General features: G+C 49.3%; 1 protein-coding gene across 1 annotated transcript in view; it reads left to right on the forward strand.

The window, feature by feature from the left end:
* LOC146808723 (cell adhesion molecule CEACAM8-like) overlaps window positions 1-20,475 on the forward strand; it is a 468,434-nt gene extending 447,959 nt beyond the window's left edge. The window contains exon 6 of the mRNA XM_085614223.1: window positions 19,270-20,475. Coding sequence (XP_085470349.1) covers window positions 19,270-19,275 — 6 coding nt within the window. The 3' untranslated portion in view covers window positions 19,276-20,475. The remainder of the gene's footprint in view (window positions 1-19,269) is intronic.
* Window positions 20,476-20,730: the final 255 nt, after the last annotated feature.

The following is a 20,730-nucleotide window of genomic DNA, read 5'->3' on the forward strand; positions in this document are numbered from 1 at the left end:
ATGACGTCCCCTCAGAGAAGGGAGCATGAAGCGAAGATGAGGGAAGTCAATCTGAGGATCGAGCGGGAAGAACTTGCCCTCGCCAAAGAAAGACTTGCCTTAGCCCGAGAGCAGAAATTAAGTGGGTTAGATCCCACTGGTGGCAGCATTCTCCTTAGAGAAAAAGACAGGGGTATAGACACTAGACACCTGAGTAAAATAGTGCCCCCCTTTAAGCAAGGGGACGACATCCACAAGTGGATAACTGCTTTGGAGAGGGCCTGCACTGTCCAGTGCGTCCCCCAAAGTCAGTGGGCAGCTATACTGTGGCTCTCCTTTGAAGGTAAAGGTCGAGACAAGCTCCTCACTACTAGAGCTGAGGATGCAAACAACTACCAAGTCCTGAAGAATACACTGATTGATGGGTTTGGCTTAACCACGGAACAGTACAGGTTGCTGTTCAGGGACACCCAGAAAATCCAGTCTCAGGATTGGACTGATTTTGTCGATTGTGCCACTAAGGCTTTGGAGGGCTGGTTGCTGGGTAGCAAGGTTACTGATTACACAGGATTGTACAATCTTATCATGAGAGAACAGATTTTAAACAACTGTCAGAACCAATTGTTGCATCAGCACCTTGTCGACTCGGATCTGACCTCTCCCCAAGAATTGGGAAAGAAGGCAGACAGATGGGTCAGAACAAGGGTCAGGCAGAACCAGACTCAGAACCAGGGTGGTCAGAAGAAAGCAGACCAAAAGGGTAGTAACAAGAACGAACAAAATGACCAGAAGTCTTCGACAGGCCCCCAACAAACCAAAGAGGGTGGGGGTCAGGCTTCACAGAAGAAGAAGACTCAAGAAGGCCAGTCAAAAAGGTGGTGCCAATACTGTAAAAGTAAGACTCACTGGTTTAGTGAGTGCACCAAGAAAGGAGGGCAAACTCCTGCCACTGCAGCCCCTAAGGCCCCTGCACCCCCTAGTACAGTCAGCAGTGGTAGTGCGCCTCCCAAGGCATTAGTTGGGTTAACCTTGGGAACCGAGGGGAGTGACGACTTAGTCAGCACGCTCACTCAGGCCGTCCTTGTCTGTACAGGGGATATGGATATGTCCCCTGATGCCAGTCCCAATACTTTGGGCAAATACAGATAGACACCTTTGATCAATGGAAAAGTGGCTCAGGCCTACAGGGACACTTGTGCCAGTGTCACCATGGTGACGCCTAACTTTGTGGACCCTGGACAGATCATGCTAGGTACCGATTACCTAGTGACCAATGCCAGCAACGTCACTACCAATCACAGTATGGCAGTTGTTGATTTCTCCTGGGGAGGGGTAAGTGGCCCGAAAAAGGTTGTGGTTAGTTCAGACCTCCCCGTAGAATGTCTGTTGGGCAATGATTTGGAAACATCACAATGGTCAGAAGTGGAGCAGAGGACTCACATGGAAATGTTAGGCTTGCCAGCACATGTCCTTGCTGTGACCAGGTCACAGGCCAAAAGATGCCCCACTGAACAGGTGCTGGATCCTGGAAGAATGGACCAGACACCTTCCAAGAAAAGGAGCAGTAAGGGTAAGGCTTCGCCTTCCCCCTTGCCCCAGGTCGTGGATCAAGTCTCTGAGGAGGCTGACCTTAAAGAACTGAGGGAAACTGAGCCGAAAGAGCTTGAACCTGGTCAGGTTGAGTTTCTGGGCTCAGGGGGACCCTCCAGGGAAGACCTGGGGAAGGCACAGTTAGACTGCCCCTCACTTGAACCCCTCAGACAGCAGGCTGCTGCTGAGGCTGCAGGGAACGCCACAGGTACCCACAAAGTGTACTGGGACGATGGACTCCTGTACTCCGAGGCAAGGGACCCCAAGCCTGGCGCGACCAGGAGGCTGGTCATCCCCTTGTCTCTGAGAGGTTTCCTTCTTACCTTGGCCCACGAGATTCCCCTTGCAGGTCACTTAGGCCAGAATAAGACTTGGGACAGAATTGTCCCACACTTTCACTGGCCCCACATGTCCGAAGATACGAAGGAGTTTTGCCGCTCCTGTGTCACTTGCAAAGCCAGTGGTAAGTCAGGTGGCACGACAAAGGCCCCCCTGATACCACTACCGGTGGTGGGGGTGCCCTTTGAACGAGTGGGGATCGACATTGTCGGACCAATGGAACCCCAGACAGCATCAGGGCACAAGTTTATACTGGTGGTGGTGGACCACGCCACCAGGTATCCTGAAGCTATTCCCCTTAGGACCACTACAGCACCTGTGGTGGCACGGGCCCTAGTTGGAGTGTTCTCCAGAGTGGGCTTCCCTAAGGAGGTTGTCTCAGACAGAGGTGCAAACTTCATGTCGGGATATCTGACTGCAATGTGGAAGGAGTGCGGTGTCAACTACAAGTTCACCACACCCTATCACCCGCAATGCAATGGGCTTGTTGAGAGATTCAACAGGACCCTAAAAGGGATGATTCACGGACTACCTGAAAAGCTTCGGCGGAGATGGGATGTCCTGATACCCTGCCTCTTGTTCGCCTACAGAGAGGTCCCGCAGAAGGGGGTTGGCTACAGCCCTTTTGAGCTTCTGTTCGGACATCCTGTAAGGGGACCCCTTTGTTTGGTAAAGGAAGGATGGGAGAGACCTCTCAGAAAGCCGGCATCAAACATTGTGGACTTTGTGCTCGGCCTCTGCTCGCGGATGGCGGAGTACATGGAAAAGGCATCTAAAAACCTTGAGGCGAGCCAAGAATTACAGAAAGCTTGGCACGACCAAAAGGCTGTCCTGACTGTGTACCAGCCTGGACAGAAGGTGTGGGTGCTGGAGCCAGTGGCCCCAGCAGCACTCAAAGACAAATGGTCTGGGCCCCACACGATCATTGAGCAAAAGGGAGAGGTCACCTACTTGGTAGACCTGGGAACTCCCCGGAGCCCCCACCGGGTGCTCCATGTAAACAGGCTCAAGGCATATGTCGACAGGGAGGGCATGGGCTTGCTCATGGCCACAGATGAGGGACAGGAGGAGGAGAGTGACCCTCTCCCGGACCTGCTCTCTCAGAACCCTGACGATGGGTCAGTAGATGGTGTTGTCTTTTGCGGCAGCCTCTCTGGACATCAACAAAAGGATTGTAAACAGGTTCTTCAATCCTTTCGACATATGTTCTCTCTGACACCCAGTCAGACCAATTGGTGTACCCATGAGGTTGACACTGGGGACAGTCTGCCCGTAAAGTGTAAAATCTATCGGCAGCCTGATCATGTCAGAGACTGCATCAAGACAGAGGTGCAGAAAATGTTGGAGCTGGGAGTCATTGAGCCCTCGGACAGCCCCTGGGCTAGTGCCGTAGTTCTCGTGCCGAAACCTCACACCCAGGGCGGTAAGAAAGAGATGAGGTTTTGCGTGGACTACAGAGGTCTCAATGCAGTCACTAAGACTGACGCCCACCCAATACCAAGAGCAGACGAACTTATAGACCGGTTGGCTTCGGCCAACTACTTAAGTACGTTTGACCTGACAGCTGGGTATTGGCAAATCAGGTTAGCTGAGGAGGCCAAACCCAAAACAGCATTTTCTACCCCGGGTGGGCATTATCAGTTTGTGGTAATGCCCTTTGGTTTGAAAAATGCACCTGCCACCTTCCAAAGGCTGGTGAATCGAGTTCTCACTGGGTTGGACGACTTCTGTGCGGCGTATCTGGACGATATCGCTGTCTTTAGCTCCACCTGGGAGGATCACCTGGTCCACCTGAGGAAAGTGTTAGGGGCCCTGCAAAAGGCAGGCCTCACTATCAAGGCCACTAAGTGCCAGATAGGGCAGACACAGGTTGTATACCTGGGCCACCTTGTAGGTGGAGGCCAGGTTCAGCCATTGGAGAGCAAAATACAGGCCATCCAGGACTGGGCTCCTCCAACCACCCAGACTCAGGTTCGAGCTTTCTTGGGCCTGACTGGTTATTACCGGAAATTTGTCAGAAATTATGGATCCATTGTGACCCCGCTAAACGATCTGACAAGTAAAAAGATGCCAAAAAAAGTTCAGTGGACAGCAAGCTGTCAGAAGGCATTCGATGACCTAAAGCAGGCCATGTGCACAGCACCTATCCTAAAGAGTCCAGACTACTCCAAACCATTCATTGTCCAAACAGACGCTTCGGAGTTGGGTGTGGGAGCTGTACTATCTCAGCTGAATTTTGATGGTCATGACCAGCCCATAGCTTTTATTAGCAGGAGGCTGACCCCCAGAGAGAAGAATTGGTCAGCTATTGAGAGGGAGGCCTTTGCTGTGGTTTGGGCCCTGAAGAAGTTGAGGCCATACTTGTTTGGCACTCACTTCAAGATTCAGACCGACCATAAGCCCCTCTTGTGGCTAAATCAAATGAAGGGTGAAAACCCCAAACTACTTAGGTGGTCCATTTCCCTACAGGGGATGGACTTCACAGTGGAGCATAGACCTGGCACTGATCATGGCAATGCAGATGGGCTCTCCAGGTATTTCCACTTGGAGCAAGAAGACTCACCTGGTCAAGGTTAGCTTATTGTCCCAAAGTTTTGGGGGGGGGGGGGTCATGTAGGAGAGTAGGGTCTGCAATCCTATGATCACCCAGATTTTTTGCTTTTGCTTCATTGGTTTACGACTTTCCCTGGCTGTGGGCCTGCCAATCAGACCCACAGCCTAGCTGTTCTCTCTCGAAATTAACACACATGTACATTAGGTGCATCCACTAATTGGAACTGGGCCGCCTTGTCAGTCCCTGTCTCAGCATACCACAGGTATCCAGGGCATCAGTGTACCCAGGGCCTACCAGGGGCTGCAGCATGTATTATGCCACCCCTGGATGGCCGCCCAAATTTGACACAACTGGCTGCACGACAGCTGGGGCAAGGTGGTGTAATCACCCGTTGCTGTAGGTGTAGTATTCCTATACCTAACCCTAAAATGGACACATGGATTCCTATCAGTCACTCCTATGGCAGGCCTTATCAATCCTGAAGGCAGAGTGCTGGGGATCATGTGGGACGGTGCTCTGGCGCGAGCTGAGCCCGTCGACGGCTTGCGGAACCAAGTCCTAAATAGCCGTTCCATGGTGACGCGGGCCAACTACCTTAAGATGCATTATAATCCTTGCGGTTATTTGCTAACTTTGGCATCGCATCACCTACACATGTCGAGTAAGGTGTCATACGAATTGGAATACGAACCCCTCGCCAATTCTGGCGACGGGGTTAGCATTCCCCCCTTTTAGAGGGGCACGACATGGAAGTAACCTTGAACCCCGGTTAAAGTTGACTCAAGCCTCAGCATCACAAAATGGATGCTGCCACCAGACACAAGTCTGGCCTCCTGCTGCTGGGAGACCTTCCAGCGAAGGGGGCTTGGACAAAGGGTTTCCTGTCGAGGGCGGTGTTAGCACCATCCCAGACAGGGTTTGTGTATCCCAGGTAGGCAGGGCTGAAAGGAAGGTGATTGCAAGTGGCACCCCGGTGCTCGCTGTGCATAGCCCGGCTCAAACCAGTTTCGGGGGCACACCAGCCCCTGAGCTGGGGCGAAGCCGGACAAAGGATAGGGGTGTAACCACCCCCCCTCCTGGTCCCACCCATAGGTAGGACCTAGTCGCAGGCCAGCCCCTTTTTCCTAGAATAAAGGTGGGAGCGGGTCCCCTTCCCAAATTGGATAATTCTGAATCTTGAACTACTTTCCACGAAAGGAACTCTTGACTTCTCTGAAGACTCTCCCTTGTGGCTAAGGAGTAGCCACCCTGCACCAGCAGGCACCAACTAAGCGCTTGCGGTTTGCTGTACGTCTCTCCCACGGATCAAGACTGCCCAGCTCGACGAGACCCGGGTTCCCTGCCATCTCTGACCTCTACCTACATCGTCAGCCCAGCTGAGATTCGTAGGTGTGACGAGACCTGCGGGACCGGCCATCTTCAGAACCTGCACGACGCTTATCTAACACGCCCACCGAGGGACCCTCGAGTGAGTGTACCTAGGGTTTGAGAAGCCCTAACCCTGAGCGGCTCCAGCACCGAAGTCCGCCTCCCCAGCATCCACGAGATCTGCGTGGGGGCCCTTCTGCTCCTTGCTGTTCACCGCGTTGTCCGACCACTCGCCGACCGGCTTGTGGCCCTCTTCACGACGCACCACGATAGTTTGTTTTTCATCACTGGTCTGGTTGCTCCAGACTGGCCCTTGCTCCCCTTCAACAGAGGAGTACCTCGGACCCTCCTGGTCCACTCCAGACGCCATCTTGACTCCCCCGCGTGGGTTTGCCACTGCCAAGACCTGCTGCCCCACTCCTGGGCCCAGCATCATCGACAGCAGACACCTTCGTGGGACAGCTCGCCCTCCATCCTGGTCGCCGCCGCGCCTCCTGGTCCGAGGAACAGCCGAGTCCGACGTCATCCACTCACCTGGTCGAGGTGACTTCAGCCGGTACCTTCCTGGTACCCACACGATCGCTGGCTAGCGGTTGAGAACTGAGTCCCCTCTGCTTTCAGGTTTCCTTCAACACCGATCCAGGCTTGGATCTCGCTGAAACATCGACACTGGTCGCCTGCCAGCAACTTCTTCTTTCAGGCTCCTGAGACTACAACGAGGACTCCCGACATCTTGCCGAACCTCACGCAGCCGCAGCCTCTGGGCTAGGTAACTCGAGCATTTCGGTGCTCCATCGCAGGTTTGCTCTACAAGTGTCCAGTTCCTTTTTCGTTTAGTCCCACTGATCGGATCACTCCGGAATCAGTAACTCCAGACTCTAACCACTCGCATTTCACTGTTAGCGTAGATGGTTTCTCGTGCCCTTCGGGCATTTGTGTAAATTGTGCAGCTGAAGTATTTTCTAAGAGTTTTGTAGTGTGCTTAGCTCCCTGACTCATAAAGAGCCAGGGTAGTCTTGTTATAAATAAATATCTTTTATTTTCATAACAACTTGTGTGGTGTCCTTTCACTTGACGTTCAAGGGGTATATGTGATGGTAAACAGCTGGCTTAACACGCCCTCTAGAGTTTAGCCTAAAGACTGCTCGTATCCACGCTACTAGGATAGCTGGTCTAAAAGGTTGACTTACAACCAATCATCAATAAGGGTCGTTTGGAATGATACACAGTGATCACTAGAATAGTGAGCACTACATATCAGGCCAACTTCTCACATTTTGACCACTGTATATCAGGCCAACTTCTCACAGGGAGGACCTGGCTTGGCAGTTTGGGCTGGACTGTTCCCATGAGACACAGGGTCAAGACTGATTTGAATATGGCCAGGTCTACACTGGGGTGGCATGGTGAGCAAAAGAATGATGGATTTAACCCAGATCTCTTGATTGGGGGTGAATGTTTTGATTTGTTTAGCATTCCAACCATCAATTGTGTGTCTTTTGCACTCTTTAACAATGGGCAGAAAACCTGCCTAGAACCAAGAAGGAAGAGAAAGTGGGAATAAACTATAACTGCACTGTAGAGAGAATGCCTAACTTATGAAATGAGGCTGGGAGCGAGAGGTGACATAGATCACACCTGGGAGCAAGCAGTGACATAGATCACACCTGGGAGAGAGCGATGACATAAATCAGACCTGGGAGCAAGAGGTGACATAGATCACACCTGGGAGCGAGCGGTGACGTATATGAGATCTGGGAGCGAGCGGTGACGTATATCAGAGCTGGGAGCAAGAGGTGACATAGATCAGACCTTGGAGCGAGTGGTGATATAGATCAGACCTGGGAGCAAGCGATGACATAGATCACACCTGGGAGCGAGCGGTGACGTATATCAGAGCTGGGAGCGAGAGGTGACATAGATTAGACCTGGGAGCGAGTGGTGACATAGATCACACCTGGAAGTGAGCAGTGACATAGATCAGACCAGGGAGCGAGCATTGACATAGATCAGACCTGGGAGCGAGCGGTGACATAGATCAGAACTGAGAGCGAGCAGTGACATAGATCAGACCTGGGAGCAAGCGGTGACATAGATCAGACCTGGGAGTGAGCAGTGACATAGATCACACCTGGGAGCGAGCGGTGACATAGATCACACCTGGGAGAGAGAGGTGACATAGATCAGACCTGGGAGCAAGCGGTGACATAGATCACACCTGGGAGAGACAGGTGACATAGATCAGACCTGGGAGCGAGAGGTGACATAGATCAGACCAGGGAGCGAGTGGTGACATAGATCAGACCTTGGAGCGAGTGGTGCTATAGATTAGACCTGGGAGAGAGAGGTGACATAGATCAGACCTGGGAGCAAGCGGTGACATAGATCACACCTGGGAGCGAGCGGTGACGTATATCAGATCTGGGAGCGAGCGGTGACGTATATCAGAGCTGGGAGCAAGAGGTGACATAGATCAGACCTTGGAGCGAGTGGTGACATAGATCAGACTTTGGAGCAGGTGGTGACATAGATCAGACCTGGGAGCAAGCAGTGACATAGATCAGATCTGGGAGCGAGAGGTGACATAGATTAGACCTGGGAGTGAGCGGTGACATAGATCAGACCTGTGAGTGAGCGGTGACATAGAACACTGGACATACATAACTCAGAACGAGACAGGACCTGGACGAGAGTGCAGTATCAGGTACATACATAGCTCGGAGTGAGATAGCACCTGGGTTAGAGTGAGTAATGAGATACATGCATAGCTCGTAGTGAGATAGGCTTGGATGGGAGTGAAGTCTGGTGTGTATATGTAGCGATGAGTGATGTTTGATGTAGATGCGACCGTACTATGATGTGTATAGAGCTGGAGAGAGCTATGATATAGACGGTAGCAAGTTGTGTTCTTTGATGTACATGAGGGCTGGCCACAGGTGATGTTGAAGGCAACTGGAGCAGCCTGTGAGAAGGGCTGAGGCCAGCGGAAACACATTACTAATAAAATAACCCTCTCTCGTACCCTAATATCGCGATTCCTGTGGGTTTCAGCCTTTACCCACCCAAGCTCACCCAGAGGGGTAGAGAACCAGGAATCACCTAGTGTCAATATGAGCTCGAAGCCACCCTGCAGTTGGTGGAAGGAGCCAGATGATATCACTTCATAAGTCACACAATAGAAGTGAAACAAGAATCCCTGGATTGACTCCACAGAGGCCTCATGTCCGACAGAGTGATGGCCTCTCTGCCATAACACTCCTAGAACCTCACAGAGACGGTGAAGCAACTCCTCCTGTTTCCTTCTCCAAAGATTGGTTAATTATCTAGGGGAGACGTATATGAACTTTGCTCTCCCATGACTTAATTATTAATTTTAGGTCCATTAATGAGATAAACCTCAGCAACCTCTGTGGCTGTGACCTGTGGTGGTCTCAGAGTGACGGAGTCCACCGGACCTGCCCTAGCCTGAGGCTGGCATGGCTTTCATCGCATTGTGGCACCTCCCTGGCTCTGGGATACAGCTGGAACTCACCTGTGGGTCAGGGTGCGGTCTTTGGCCCCCAACCATGTCAGTGTTCTAGGAAGTGAATGCAACACTTCAGTGTGCTCCTCATTGCTTGAGAAGTATTGAAACTCCACCTAGCACCTCCCCTCTCTTCTGTCAAACCTCCAGCTTCTCTTCCAGAGGATCCTCATCAATAGTCATAAGCACTGAATATTCCCGCCCATGTGCGGGGACCCCGGAAATAATAAAATCATATATGTAAAAAACATACATATATACAGCTCTGTATATGTATAAACATATATTATTTTTTCCCAAGCAAATGCAGCCCCTAAAAAAGAAGGCTAGGCAATGTATAAATACACATCCAATAATACATATAGGTATAATAAAACACCTAAATCTTTTTTTTTTTTTTAATGAGGTAAACACTCATGAGAAAGCAAAAAAGAGAAAACTGTGGGAAACACAGATCTACAACACATTGCTAGCCTGCAGGCTGCATTGCAATACAATACCATAGAGACTGAAAAGCCCTGTATAGGTAAAAACTGGCACCGTGCCTTTAAGGCAGCCCTGGCTTCCATATCCCATCATGCCTCAGGGGTGACAGTTAGGTCAGTTGTTCTTTCCGGCTCCTTCAGTCAGGACCCTGGAATTCAGCTCTCTTCTTTTTGACTTTTTAGTCAAGAATTATTTGCATTATAGTAATTTTTTGGACTTCCTCTTATTAATATCTGGGAAGAAGTCAGTATCCTGTATTTTTCTGACTGATTTTCTGCTATTTTTGTCAGAAATATGCCTTCTTTATTTATTCCATATCCATCTTGTGGAAAAAAGAAGGCCTCTTCAGACACACATGACGTGTGTATTGTCTGCCTGCCGGATTCTCACTCTCCAGCAACATGTCATCATTGTAAAGACCTTTCTAAAAGGACTTTAAAGGAGAGAGAGAGGATTAGACTCTACGGCTTATCAGAACGGTCGACGTCGAGGCAGCTGGTCCCTGTTTGCTCCCCATCGGCGTCGGGCTCGGCGTCGAAGACTCCAGCGGCGGGATCGTCGCTGAGAGGTGAGGAGTCCAGGGGTAGTCATGCTGCAAAAAGAAAATCGTCGTCGACTTTAGATACAGCGACGAAGCGGATGCGTTCGTCGTCGACGACTTCGACGTCTAAGAGATCGGCGTCGAAGGATCGGCGTCACAGGTCGACGTCTAAAAGGCATCTTTCGACGTCAAGGGAAGATCGCTCGACGTCGAAACAGAGACATCGTTCGACGTCGAAGGAAGGACATCATTCGACGCCGAGGACTGTAAGAGATCAGTCGACGTCACAAGAGGTTCGTAGGCGTTCGACTCCGAAGTCTACGTCGACGTCGAGACCAAGATCACCATCAAGACCAAGTTCGCCGTCGAGGAAAGATCGATCGTCGGCGAAGAGAATGGCGACGTCGAGGTATTCGTCGTCGGAGCATTCGACGTCGAGGCAGGCGCCTCCGTCAAGACCGACGTCGAGGCAGGAGCCTTCGTCGGAGTCGACGTCGAGGCAGGTGCCTCCGTCGGAGTCGACGTCGAGGCAGGTGCCTCCGTCCTCGCAGGTCTCCAAGGCTTTGGAGAAGTCCATAACGTCGAGGCGAGATTCCCCGTCGGGGGTCTAGACCTCCGTTCAGACCAAGTCCTCCGTCGAGGTTCTCGACGTCGAGGCAAGAAAAATCTCCATTGATCCTCGAGGAGTCAAGTCCCAGGTCTAGGGTGATAGGCCTATCGCCGTCGAGGCGGCCCTCTGCAGAGGGTTCTCAGGAGGTGTCGCATGTTCGCCTTACGATCCGGCCAGTCTCAAGGCGCAAATCCCCTCATAGACTGGTATATACAACTTCGGAACATGATTCACCACGTCTTATATCTATCTCGCCTTCAGGATCAGAGGGCTCGAGTTCAAGGTCCGAGTCACCGGAAATTGTGAATCAATCTCCAGTGCCTGCAAGAGAAAATAGTCCGCTGGAAGAGGGACATGCTGTACCTCAAAGTCCCGCAAGAGAGATACCTCAGGACTCGGCTATGTCTTACGCAGTTAAGGCCTCACTAACAAGGTTAAGAGACATGGACTTTCCAGCGAGACCGGTCAGATCACGTTCTCGGGGAAGAGATTCTCGACGTCGCTCTCGAACACCAAGGAGGCGATCCAGATCCTCCTCCCACAGGAGAGAGTCGACCAGATCGGAGAGAAGGCGCCGTAGGACCCCTTCTTCCTCCCCGTCATCTAGATCATCCAGAAGGGATTATTCGCCGACACTCTCGGAGACACCACCCTCCAGGGTATCTCCGGTGGATGATATCTCTACTTTTCAGGAAGTGTTGTGTAGAGGAGCTACAAAATTAAATATCCCTATGCCGGTTCAGGAGATCACCTCCTCCATAATCTTTGAAACTCTTCATGAACGAGCAGTGTCACGCCCACTGTTGCCGTTAGTCCCTGGTTTGCTACAACCCGTAATGGATATTTTTCTCACGCCAGCGACCACCAAATCTGCACCGGCGCGAATTATAAAAAAGTACCGTCCGGCTCCAGAAGATCCTCTGTTCCTAAGATCAGATCCTCCACCGGATTCTGTCATCACCGCTGCTGCCAGAAAGACGCATGCAGTAGCGGGGTCTTCAACGGTGCCCCCAGATAAAGACAGTAAGACGCAAGACTCTTGGGGGAGGAGAGTTTGCGGTTCGGCATCTTCTAACTTGAAGGTGGCCAGCGCCTCAGCGCTTCTGGGGCGCTATGATAGATCATTGTGGGACTCTCTCCAGAGGTTCATTGAAAAAGTTCCATCAGAGGATAGACGGGACTTTGAAGAAATTTTGCACGAGGGAAGTCTGGTTTCTAACCAGGTCATAAGTGCAGCGGCAGATGGGGCAACACTAGCAGCGCATTCTTATGCCCATGGAATCACAGCAGAAGATCATCTTGGATCAGATTGACGGCCTTGAAGCCGGAAGCGCAGGCGAGAATACTAAATCTGCCTTTCTCGGGCAGTTCACTTTTTGGGTCTCATGCAGATGAAGAAATGGCCCGTATGAAAGCATAACTGGAGACCATGAAAGCCGTGGGGCTTGAAAAGAGGAAAGAGTTTCGACGCCGCAGGGGAAATGACAGGCGTAACTACCAGCAGAGGGTTCAAACCCCTCAGTGGCAGAAGAACCAGGACCAGCAAGGTCAAAAGAAACAGCAGTACCAGTCCCGCAGACCATCCAGGGGACGTGGTAACAACAGGCAGTCAAACGCTGGAAACAAGGCTCCAGGGAAGCAATGAGGAACCGCTTCCTCCGATGCTGTCCACCGCTCCGGTGGGAGGAAGTGTTGCGCATCATCTTCCAGAGTGGCAATCCATCACAAAGGACAAGTGGGTTCTGAATATACTGCGGCATGGGTACTCGCTTCGTTTCTGAAGCCACCCTCCATCGATTCCTCCTGTTCATTCGGCCCAGCATCTAACGCAGCTCAGAGAAGAGGTGGCGACTCTTCTGCTCAAATCTGCAATAGAAAAAGTACCCAAAAACCAAAGAGGAAAGGGAGTTTACTCCAGATACTTTCTGATTCAAAAAAGGAGTGCGAAGGTAGAGTTCAGACCCATTTTGGACCTACGGATACTGAACAAACACATAAGAAAGGAAAAATTTCGCATGCTGGCGCTCCACCAAATATATCCTCTTCTCCGGTTGGGCGATTGGATGTGTTCGCTGGACCTTCAGTACGCATATTTCCATATTCCCATCCAACTGAATCATCGAAAATTTCTCAGGTTTGCGGTGGGGAACTCTCACTATCAGTTCAAGGTTCTTCCATTTGGCCTGAAGTCAGCTCCTCGAGTATTCACCAAATGCGTGGCAGTAGTAGCGGCTGCTCTGAGGCGGGCAGGAGTCTTCGTCTATCCCTACCTAGACGACTGGCTAATAAAGGGTCCATCCCCTCAGAGTGTTCGATCGCAGCTGTCGCTTTGCCTGAGCTTATGTCGCAAGTTGGGTCTCAGAGTGAATGCCAAAAAGTCCAATTTTTCACCAACACAGAGGATCCACTACCTGGGTGCAACTATAGACTCCATAGTAGGAAAAGTGTTTCCTTCGGAGGAAAGACAGTCATCCATTATCCTCAAAGGCAGGCAGATTCTATCCAACAATCTGTCGTCGGCAAGACAAATCTCATCTCTGCTAGGGGCCATGGCATCCTGCATTTTCCTAGTGCCCAATGCCAGGCTAAGGATGCGTCCTCTCCAGCAAGATCTCGAGGACAAATGGGATCAAAGGAACTCCCTGTGGGAAGAAAAAGTTTGCCTTTCCTCAGCGGCCAGGCAGTCAGTCAAGTGGTGGCTGAAGCCACTGAATCTACAAGTGGGGATCCCCTTCCATCAAGAACCCCCAACTCAGACCTTAATCACCGACGCATCCCTTCAAGGCTGGGGTGCGCATTTCGGGTCTCTGCAAACTCAGGGACGGTGGTCCAGCAGCGAGCAGTTGTACCACATCAACATGCTGGAGCTCAGGGCAGTCCACCTAGCCCTCAAAGCGTTCCTGCCTGCGATCACGACGAGTACCATTCTAGTACAGACGGACAATACCACCACAATGTACTACCTGAACAAGCAGGGGGGTACTCGATCCAGGACGCTCTCGCTGGAAGCTCAGTCCCTGTGGCACTGGATCCTAGCAAGGAACATCTCATTGAAAGCGGTGCACCTACCAGGAGAACTCAATGTGCAAGCGGACTTACTCAGTCGTCATTTTCAAGAACCAGAGGACTGGGTAATAAACGACGAGGTGTTAGAAGACTTCTTCGGGGAATGGGGGCGTCCGCAAGTGGACCTCTTCGCGGACGAGCACAACAAAAAATGCCGAGGCTTCGCCTCAAGATACCATCGACCAGGATCCCTAGGGAATGCCCTTTTGATCAATTGGTCAATGACATTTGTGTACGCTTTTCCGCCTCTCCCACTAATCCCCAAGGTGGTGACCAAGCTGCAGAATTCATCTGCCAAGATGATCCTCATAGCACCGGACTGGCCGAGGCAGTGGTGGTACACGGATCTCCTGCACATGTTGATCCGCCCCCACAAACGGCTGCCGTGCAGGCCGGACTTGTTATCCAAGATGCAGGGGAAGATTTACCATCCCAGCCTTCCCTCGCTGAGCTTAACAGCATGGCTCCTGAAGTCCTCCAGTATGGACATCTGAACCTCCCTCAAGAGTGTATGTCCATACTTAAGGAAGCCAGGAGGCCTTCGACAAGACATTCCTACTTCTGTAAGTGGAAAAGATTTTACATATGGTGTGCTCAGCATCATTATGATCCAACAAAATGCCAGGAGGATGTAATTTTGCCCTATCTTCTTCATTTAGCGAGGGCAGGGTTGAAATTTTCATCCATAAAGGTTCACCTAGCAGCCATAACAGCATACAGGCGTTCGCCTTCGCAGCAGTCATTTTTTAAGTTGCAGGTGGTGAAGGATTTCTTGCAAGGTCTCAAGAAAGTCTATCCCCCTGTTAGACCTCCCTCTCCTTCCTGGGAGCTAAACTTGGTTCTGTCAAGGCTCATGGGTTCTCCTTTTGAGCCTATTCATAAGGCTAGCCTACAGCACCTCACATGGAATACAGCCTTTTTAATAGCCATCACTTCAGCACGGAGGGTCAGTGAGATACAGGCCCTCTGTTCTAAAGAACCCTACACTACGTTTCATCTCAATAGGGTAGTGATGAGGACTCATCCCTCATTCCTGCCTAAGGTGGTATCGGACTTTCATGTAAACCAAGCCATCTCCTTGCCAACCTTTTTTCCCAACCCCTCCTCTCCGGCAGAGAGGGCGTTGCATTCTTTAGATGTCAAAGGGGTCCTAAAATTCTATCTAGATAGGACTAAGAATGTTAGGAAATCTGATCAACTGTTTGTGAACTACGGGGTTGTCCGTATGGGCTTTGCTGCATCCAAACGTTCCATTGCTAGGTGGATTGTTTCAAGTATTACATTGGCCTACCAACTGGCTCAGAAACCATTGGGGGCGCGCCCTAGAGCGCATTCTACAAGAGGAAAAGCGGCTACCGCTGCTTTTCTCAATAATGTCCCACTCTCCGAGATCTGCAAGGCAGCCACTTGGAGATCTGTCCACACCTTTACCAGACACTATTGTCTGGATTCGGACACCAGAGCAGACACTCAAGTAGGACAAGCCTCCTTGAGGAATCTGTTCCATACATAATCATTTTCATGATTTTCTTACTCCATGTGTGGTACAATCTTTTTTTTCATTTGCCTGCAGGTGGAAGGTGAGCTTGCTACTCTATTCAGTGATTATGACTATTGATGAGGATCCCCTGGAAGAGAAGGGTAAGTTACTTACCTATAATCCTAGTTCTCTTCCAGGGGTATCCTCATCAAAGTCATAAGCAACCCACCCACCTCCCCAGGCAAATGAGAAGAAGTGTATTATTCATTATGGAAAGGATATATCTTTGTGTTTAGGACTACGGTCCCGCAAAGAACAACTGACCTAACTGTCACCCCTGAGGCATGATGGGATATGGAAGCCAGGGCTGCCTTAAAGGCACGGTGCCAGTTTTTACCTATACAGGGCTTTTCAGTCTCTATGGTATTGTATTGCAATGCAGCCTGCAGGCTAGCAATGTGTTGTAGATCTGTGTTTCCCACAGTTTTCTCTTTTTTGCTTTCTCATGAGTGTTTACCTCATTAAAAAAAAAAAAAAAAAGAGATTTAGGTGTTTTATTATACCTATATGTATTATTGGATGTGTATTTATACATTGCCTAGCCTTCTTTTTTAGGGGCTGCATTTGCTTGGGAAAAAATAATATATGTTTATACATATACAGAGCTGTATATATGTATGTTTTTTACATATAGGATTTTATTATTTCCGGGGTCCCCGCACATGGGCGGGAATATTCAGTGCTTATGACTTTGATGAGGATACCCCTGGAAGAGAACTAGGATTACAGGTAAGTAACTTACCCTTCCAGTCTCGTCCTAGGGCTCTGCCTCAGATACGACAGAGGTTGTTATATCTGAATAGAGCACTACGAAGCTGTACGCTCGTCTCAAGCTACTGTCTTTTCACAGTAATTCACGGACACTCTAATGTTTTGCCTTTCATGTAACTTAATGGAATTTTTCTGAAATGTTATGTTATCACACAGATACAAATTGCAAATTTTTCGCATGCTTGTATTAGATACCCTGGGCCAGAATTACGCTAATGTGACAAAGAGCAACGCAGCAAGACAACTTGCTGTGCTGCGTCACATGGCAAGGGCAGGAATGTGAATATATCGACTAAGATATGGGACATTCCTGCTCTCTCCCTGTGCTGGTGCACTGTGTGCTTCCTGCACTGTGTGCTCCCTAACACCAACAGAGACATCCTTGCATCGTGGTGCAAGGGTTCCTGCTTTGCAGTGGCGCTTGAGACAATACATTTCGGGGGGGGGGGACATGGACAACTTATTGGACTTTCCAATGACCCTATACAAATCGCCTGTTGTGTGAGACCGCACACCCATTAAACGGTGCCTGATGATTCCAAAATCCCTCAGCATCGCTGGCAAAAAGATTTTGGGCTCTACACTGCCAGGGCCTGGCTCTCAAAATATATAGGGGATTGAGTACCAAATAGGCAGGTAATAGCAGTCCACGGACTTAAAAATCTAAGAAAAGTAGTGCAAATACTATGTTTATTTTCTGTACGAAAGGTGGACCCCTGCAGGTGGAAATTTTACACATTGAAGAAACGCCGCTTTAAAGAACACTACTTCCCAAAGCGTTAATAGTCCAGAAATCAGCTAATTCGACCACCACTGGTTGACTTTGAGCTTGTCTTTGAGTGTGTACAGTGATCCACTGCATTGTGGCTGGGTTCTTTCTAAAGAAATACCACTTACATACATAAACATAAATACAGGAATACTTGTGCCATGAGAACAAGTGATAGCAAAACACTTGGTCAAAAGAAAATGAGTGATTCTGCCAACCAAAAAGGAGTTTTTTTTTTTTTTTCCACCTCTCAGACCTGTTATTAGACATTGCCTTGTGTGTGTTTGGAGACTTTCTGATCACTTTCTAGGGAAACTGACCGAGAAATAGGGTGGCAGAGGGAACTGCCTACCCACCCTGTATAATCTGCAGCCTGTGGAATCCTCTGCTGATATTCCATTATCATTGGTAACAGCAGCTTGGCCATCACCTCCGCTGCCTTTAGCACCACACTGGAAACTAAAATCAGCTGAAAAACATTCAAATCAGCCCCAAACTACAGGAGGCTGAGAAATGAAATTCCATCGGGGCAATGAAATGCCATTGGGCAATGTTGGGTTGCCAGTGAACTTAATTTGCAAATCAGTAATTGCAGGTGACTTAATTTTTTTACTTTCTTTTTAACAGAAGCTTGCATGTATCATTGCCAAATGCCATGCAGAAACTCGCATGCTTCATTGGCGAATGCCGAGTAGAAGCTCGCATGCATCATTGCCCAATGCTGAGGAGAAGCTTGCATGCATCATTGCCCAATGCTGAGTATAAGCTTGCATGCATCATTGCCCAATGCTGAGGAGAAGCTTACACGCATCATTGCCAAATGCCATGCAGAAACTCCCATGCTTCGTTGGCGAATGCCGAGTAGAAGGTCGCATGCATCATTGCCCAATGCTGAGGCGAAGCTCGCATGCATCATTGCCCAATGTTGAGTAGAAGCTCGCATGCATCATTGCCCAATGCTGAGGAGAAGCTTGCATACATCATTGCCCAATGCTGAGGAGAAGCTTGCATGCATCATTGCCCAATGCTGAGGAGAAGCTTGTGTGAAGGCTGAGGTTGTTGAATACCAAGGCGGTCTACTCTTGATTTCAGCTCCCGGCTCTTTCACCCACCGACATACTCTCCATCCATATTACCTCACTCTTGAAGGTCCTTTTCACTGTTTTCCAGATTTCCCTTCCTCTTTCTGCCCACACCCCTTGATGCCTTTCTCTTGTTCGGTTTTACAGTGTGATGGTTTAAAAAAATGCACAAGTCTCTAAAAAAGAATGCAGTTGGGTCCCGCCTGCAGCCACCAGCTTAAATTAAGCATCCTTGGCATGCAGCCCACAAAGAGCAGAAACACCCTTTTCTCTCTTACTGCAAGACACAAGATCCCCAGCCTTCTCCCTTCCCCATGACATAGCACAGAAACATTACATATGACCAGAAAAAAGGGCCATAGGTTTAACCTCATCTCAGAGTCCCTGCCCCCTTTCTACCCAAAACAGTCTCTGAAGTTAACCATGCTTCCTCAGCACAACTGACACTGGCGTTTATCCTAGTCCATTTTAATGTATCTCCTCCAATCCTTGGTACTTCTGTTGGGGTACTTACATTACTATTTACATCAGAGTGAATGCTGCTTTAGAGCATCACCAGCTACCAGTCTCTTGTCTGTAATTGTCAGAGGGTTCCACCACTAAAGAATGCTTGCTGACTGCACTGTGTACAGCTTCTGCTGTCTCTCACTCATGCCTACCAACACATACCCTCCCTCGGAATATGTAAGAATATGGAGCCTCCACAGGCAGGACTTGATGCTTGAACCCTGTGCTATCGTATTCACATTGATGGTATTTGTAAAGTGCACACATAGTTGAAAGGACGCAGAGTGCTGTACAGGGTCACAGGCAGAGATCCAACCAGATAGTGAATCTGGGTGGGAGGTCCTGCGATGGGCGTTGGACTCATGACTGTTGTGATGTAGTGTTCTTTAAAGACATGCATGTAGTTACTGATCCTGAGTGTGTGGATGGGAATTCCTGTTTCCTCATTGTTTTATTGGTTTTTGCACATCTTTGTCCACCTGAATGAAGTTGTCTGAATATGTCCCTGACTGTCCTGTTAATAGTTTTGCATTGTTTTTTTTAGATGTAACCTGCATGACTGGGCCCAATACAGCAGACGAGGCCTCACAAGTGATGTGTACAGAACTTACAACTGTCTGCTGAGTTTGCATCCCGACATGCAATCCAGAAGTATTCATACTGGCCCCACGTTGTTGACAAGTGAATTTTGCAGATTGCATTCTTTGAGAGCCATCATCTCTCTGTCATCCTGGACCCAGACTCATGCATAGAGCCGTTATGCTCCTAGCTGCCAATTGGCCACATGTCAAATGTAGGCCCTTCAGATAGTTCTGGATTTTTGGCCCACTGTACTGTGTGCCTGGATTTCAAAGTCCATGCCTATATCAGAAAACGTAAAGCTACAAGTACCAGAATGCAAATGGGTGCTGGCTAGAGAGTCAGGACTGGCTGATGAACTCATCTATGATTTTTGTCCACTTGGATCTTTGAAAATTAAAGTCACTCTGCTGAAAGTCTAATTTGTACAGGTCTATAAAAGCATACATTTTCCTTAAAAGCCTACTTGTGTGTCCCTATTTCAAGAAAACCCACAGATGTCACAGACAAACACAAAGAGACAGTGCAGAGGGCATATGGTGCTAAACCACTTGGCACGTTTTATTGAGTGTTTCAAGAAGATACCCTAGCAGGCCTGGGATTTCCAAAGGTGGGTGCGGCACCAACTACTACAGTGAGGTCATAAGGACCACTCACATTTCAAATGTTGGTGCAATGCTGTGAGTCAATTACTTGCACTTTTTGTGAATCACAAACACAACAGGCCTAAGTGGAAAAATTAAGTTTTAAAATGAGAACATTGTCAGACCAATAATGGTACAGACTTGATAATGGGGCAACTTGGTCTGCACTTGGTGCGCGTGCAAAAAGGGCCCTCGTAATTATATTCAAGTTTAGGACATCACACATTAAAAATGATTATAACATTGCGCGTGCTACCAACCGAGCAGTCTCTAGGTTCTAAAATAATGTGTTTTATCATCCCACTCAGTGGTACTCATTTCATCAACTTGGGAAAGTTGAAACGCTGAGTTATGCTTGCTGAGGTTCAAACCAATGACGTTCATATTTCAGATGGATACACCTGCCTGTGGATTCCTCACCTTTTGAATTACACCATGATCAGCATTCCACGTAAACGCTTCTCCATTGATCTCCCACGTCGACCAGGACATCACAATAGAACAGTTCCACACGCCACTCCGCATGACGTCATTAGAGCCATAAGAAGACTTCTTCAGCGTGCTGACGTCCGCTCCCTTTTTTCTGCACCGTCGACGCATAACTTTTTTTCCAGGGCTCTCTTTCTGGAGTATCTTTGTTGCAGGTTCTTTCTGCAGTTGGATCAGTGATCATGGCTACCCAGAAGTCCAGTTTTAAACCTTGCCAGGAATTTAGGCGTCACACATCAATTACTGACCCCCATGAGGATTGTTTATAGTGTCTCTCGTTGGACCACGACGTT

This window comes from Triturus cristatus, chromosome 7, assembly GCF_964204655.1.
Source record: "Triturus cristatus chromosome 7, aTriCri1.1, whole genome shotgun sequence".
Taxonomy (NCBI): Eukaryota; Metazoa; Chordata; class Amphibia; order Caudata; family Salamandridae; genus Triturus; species Triturus cristatus.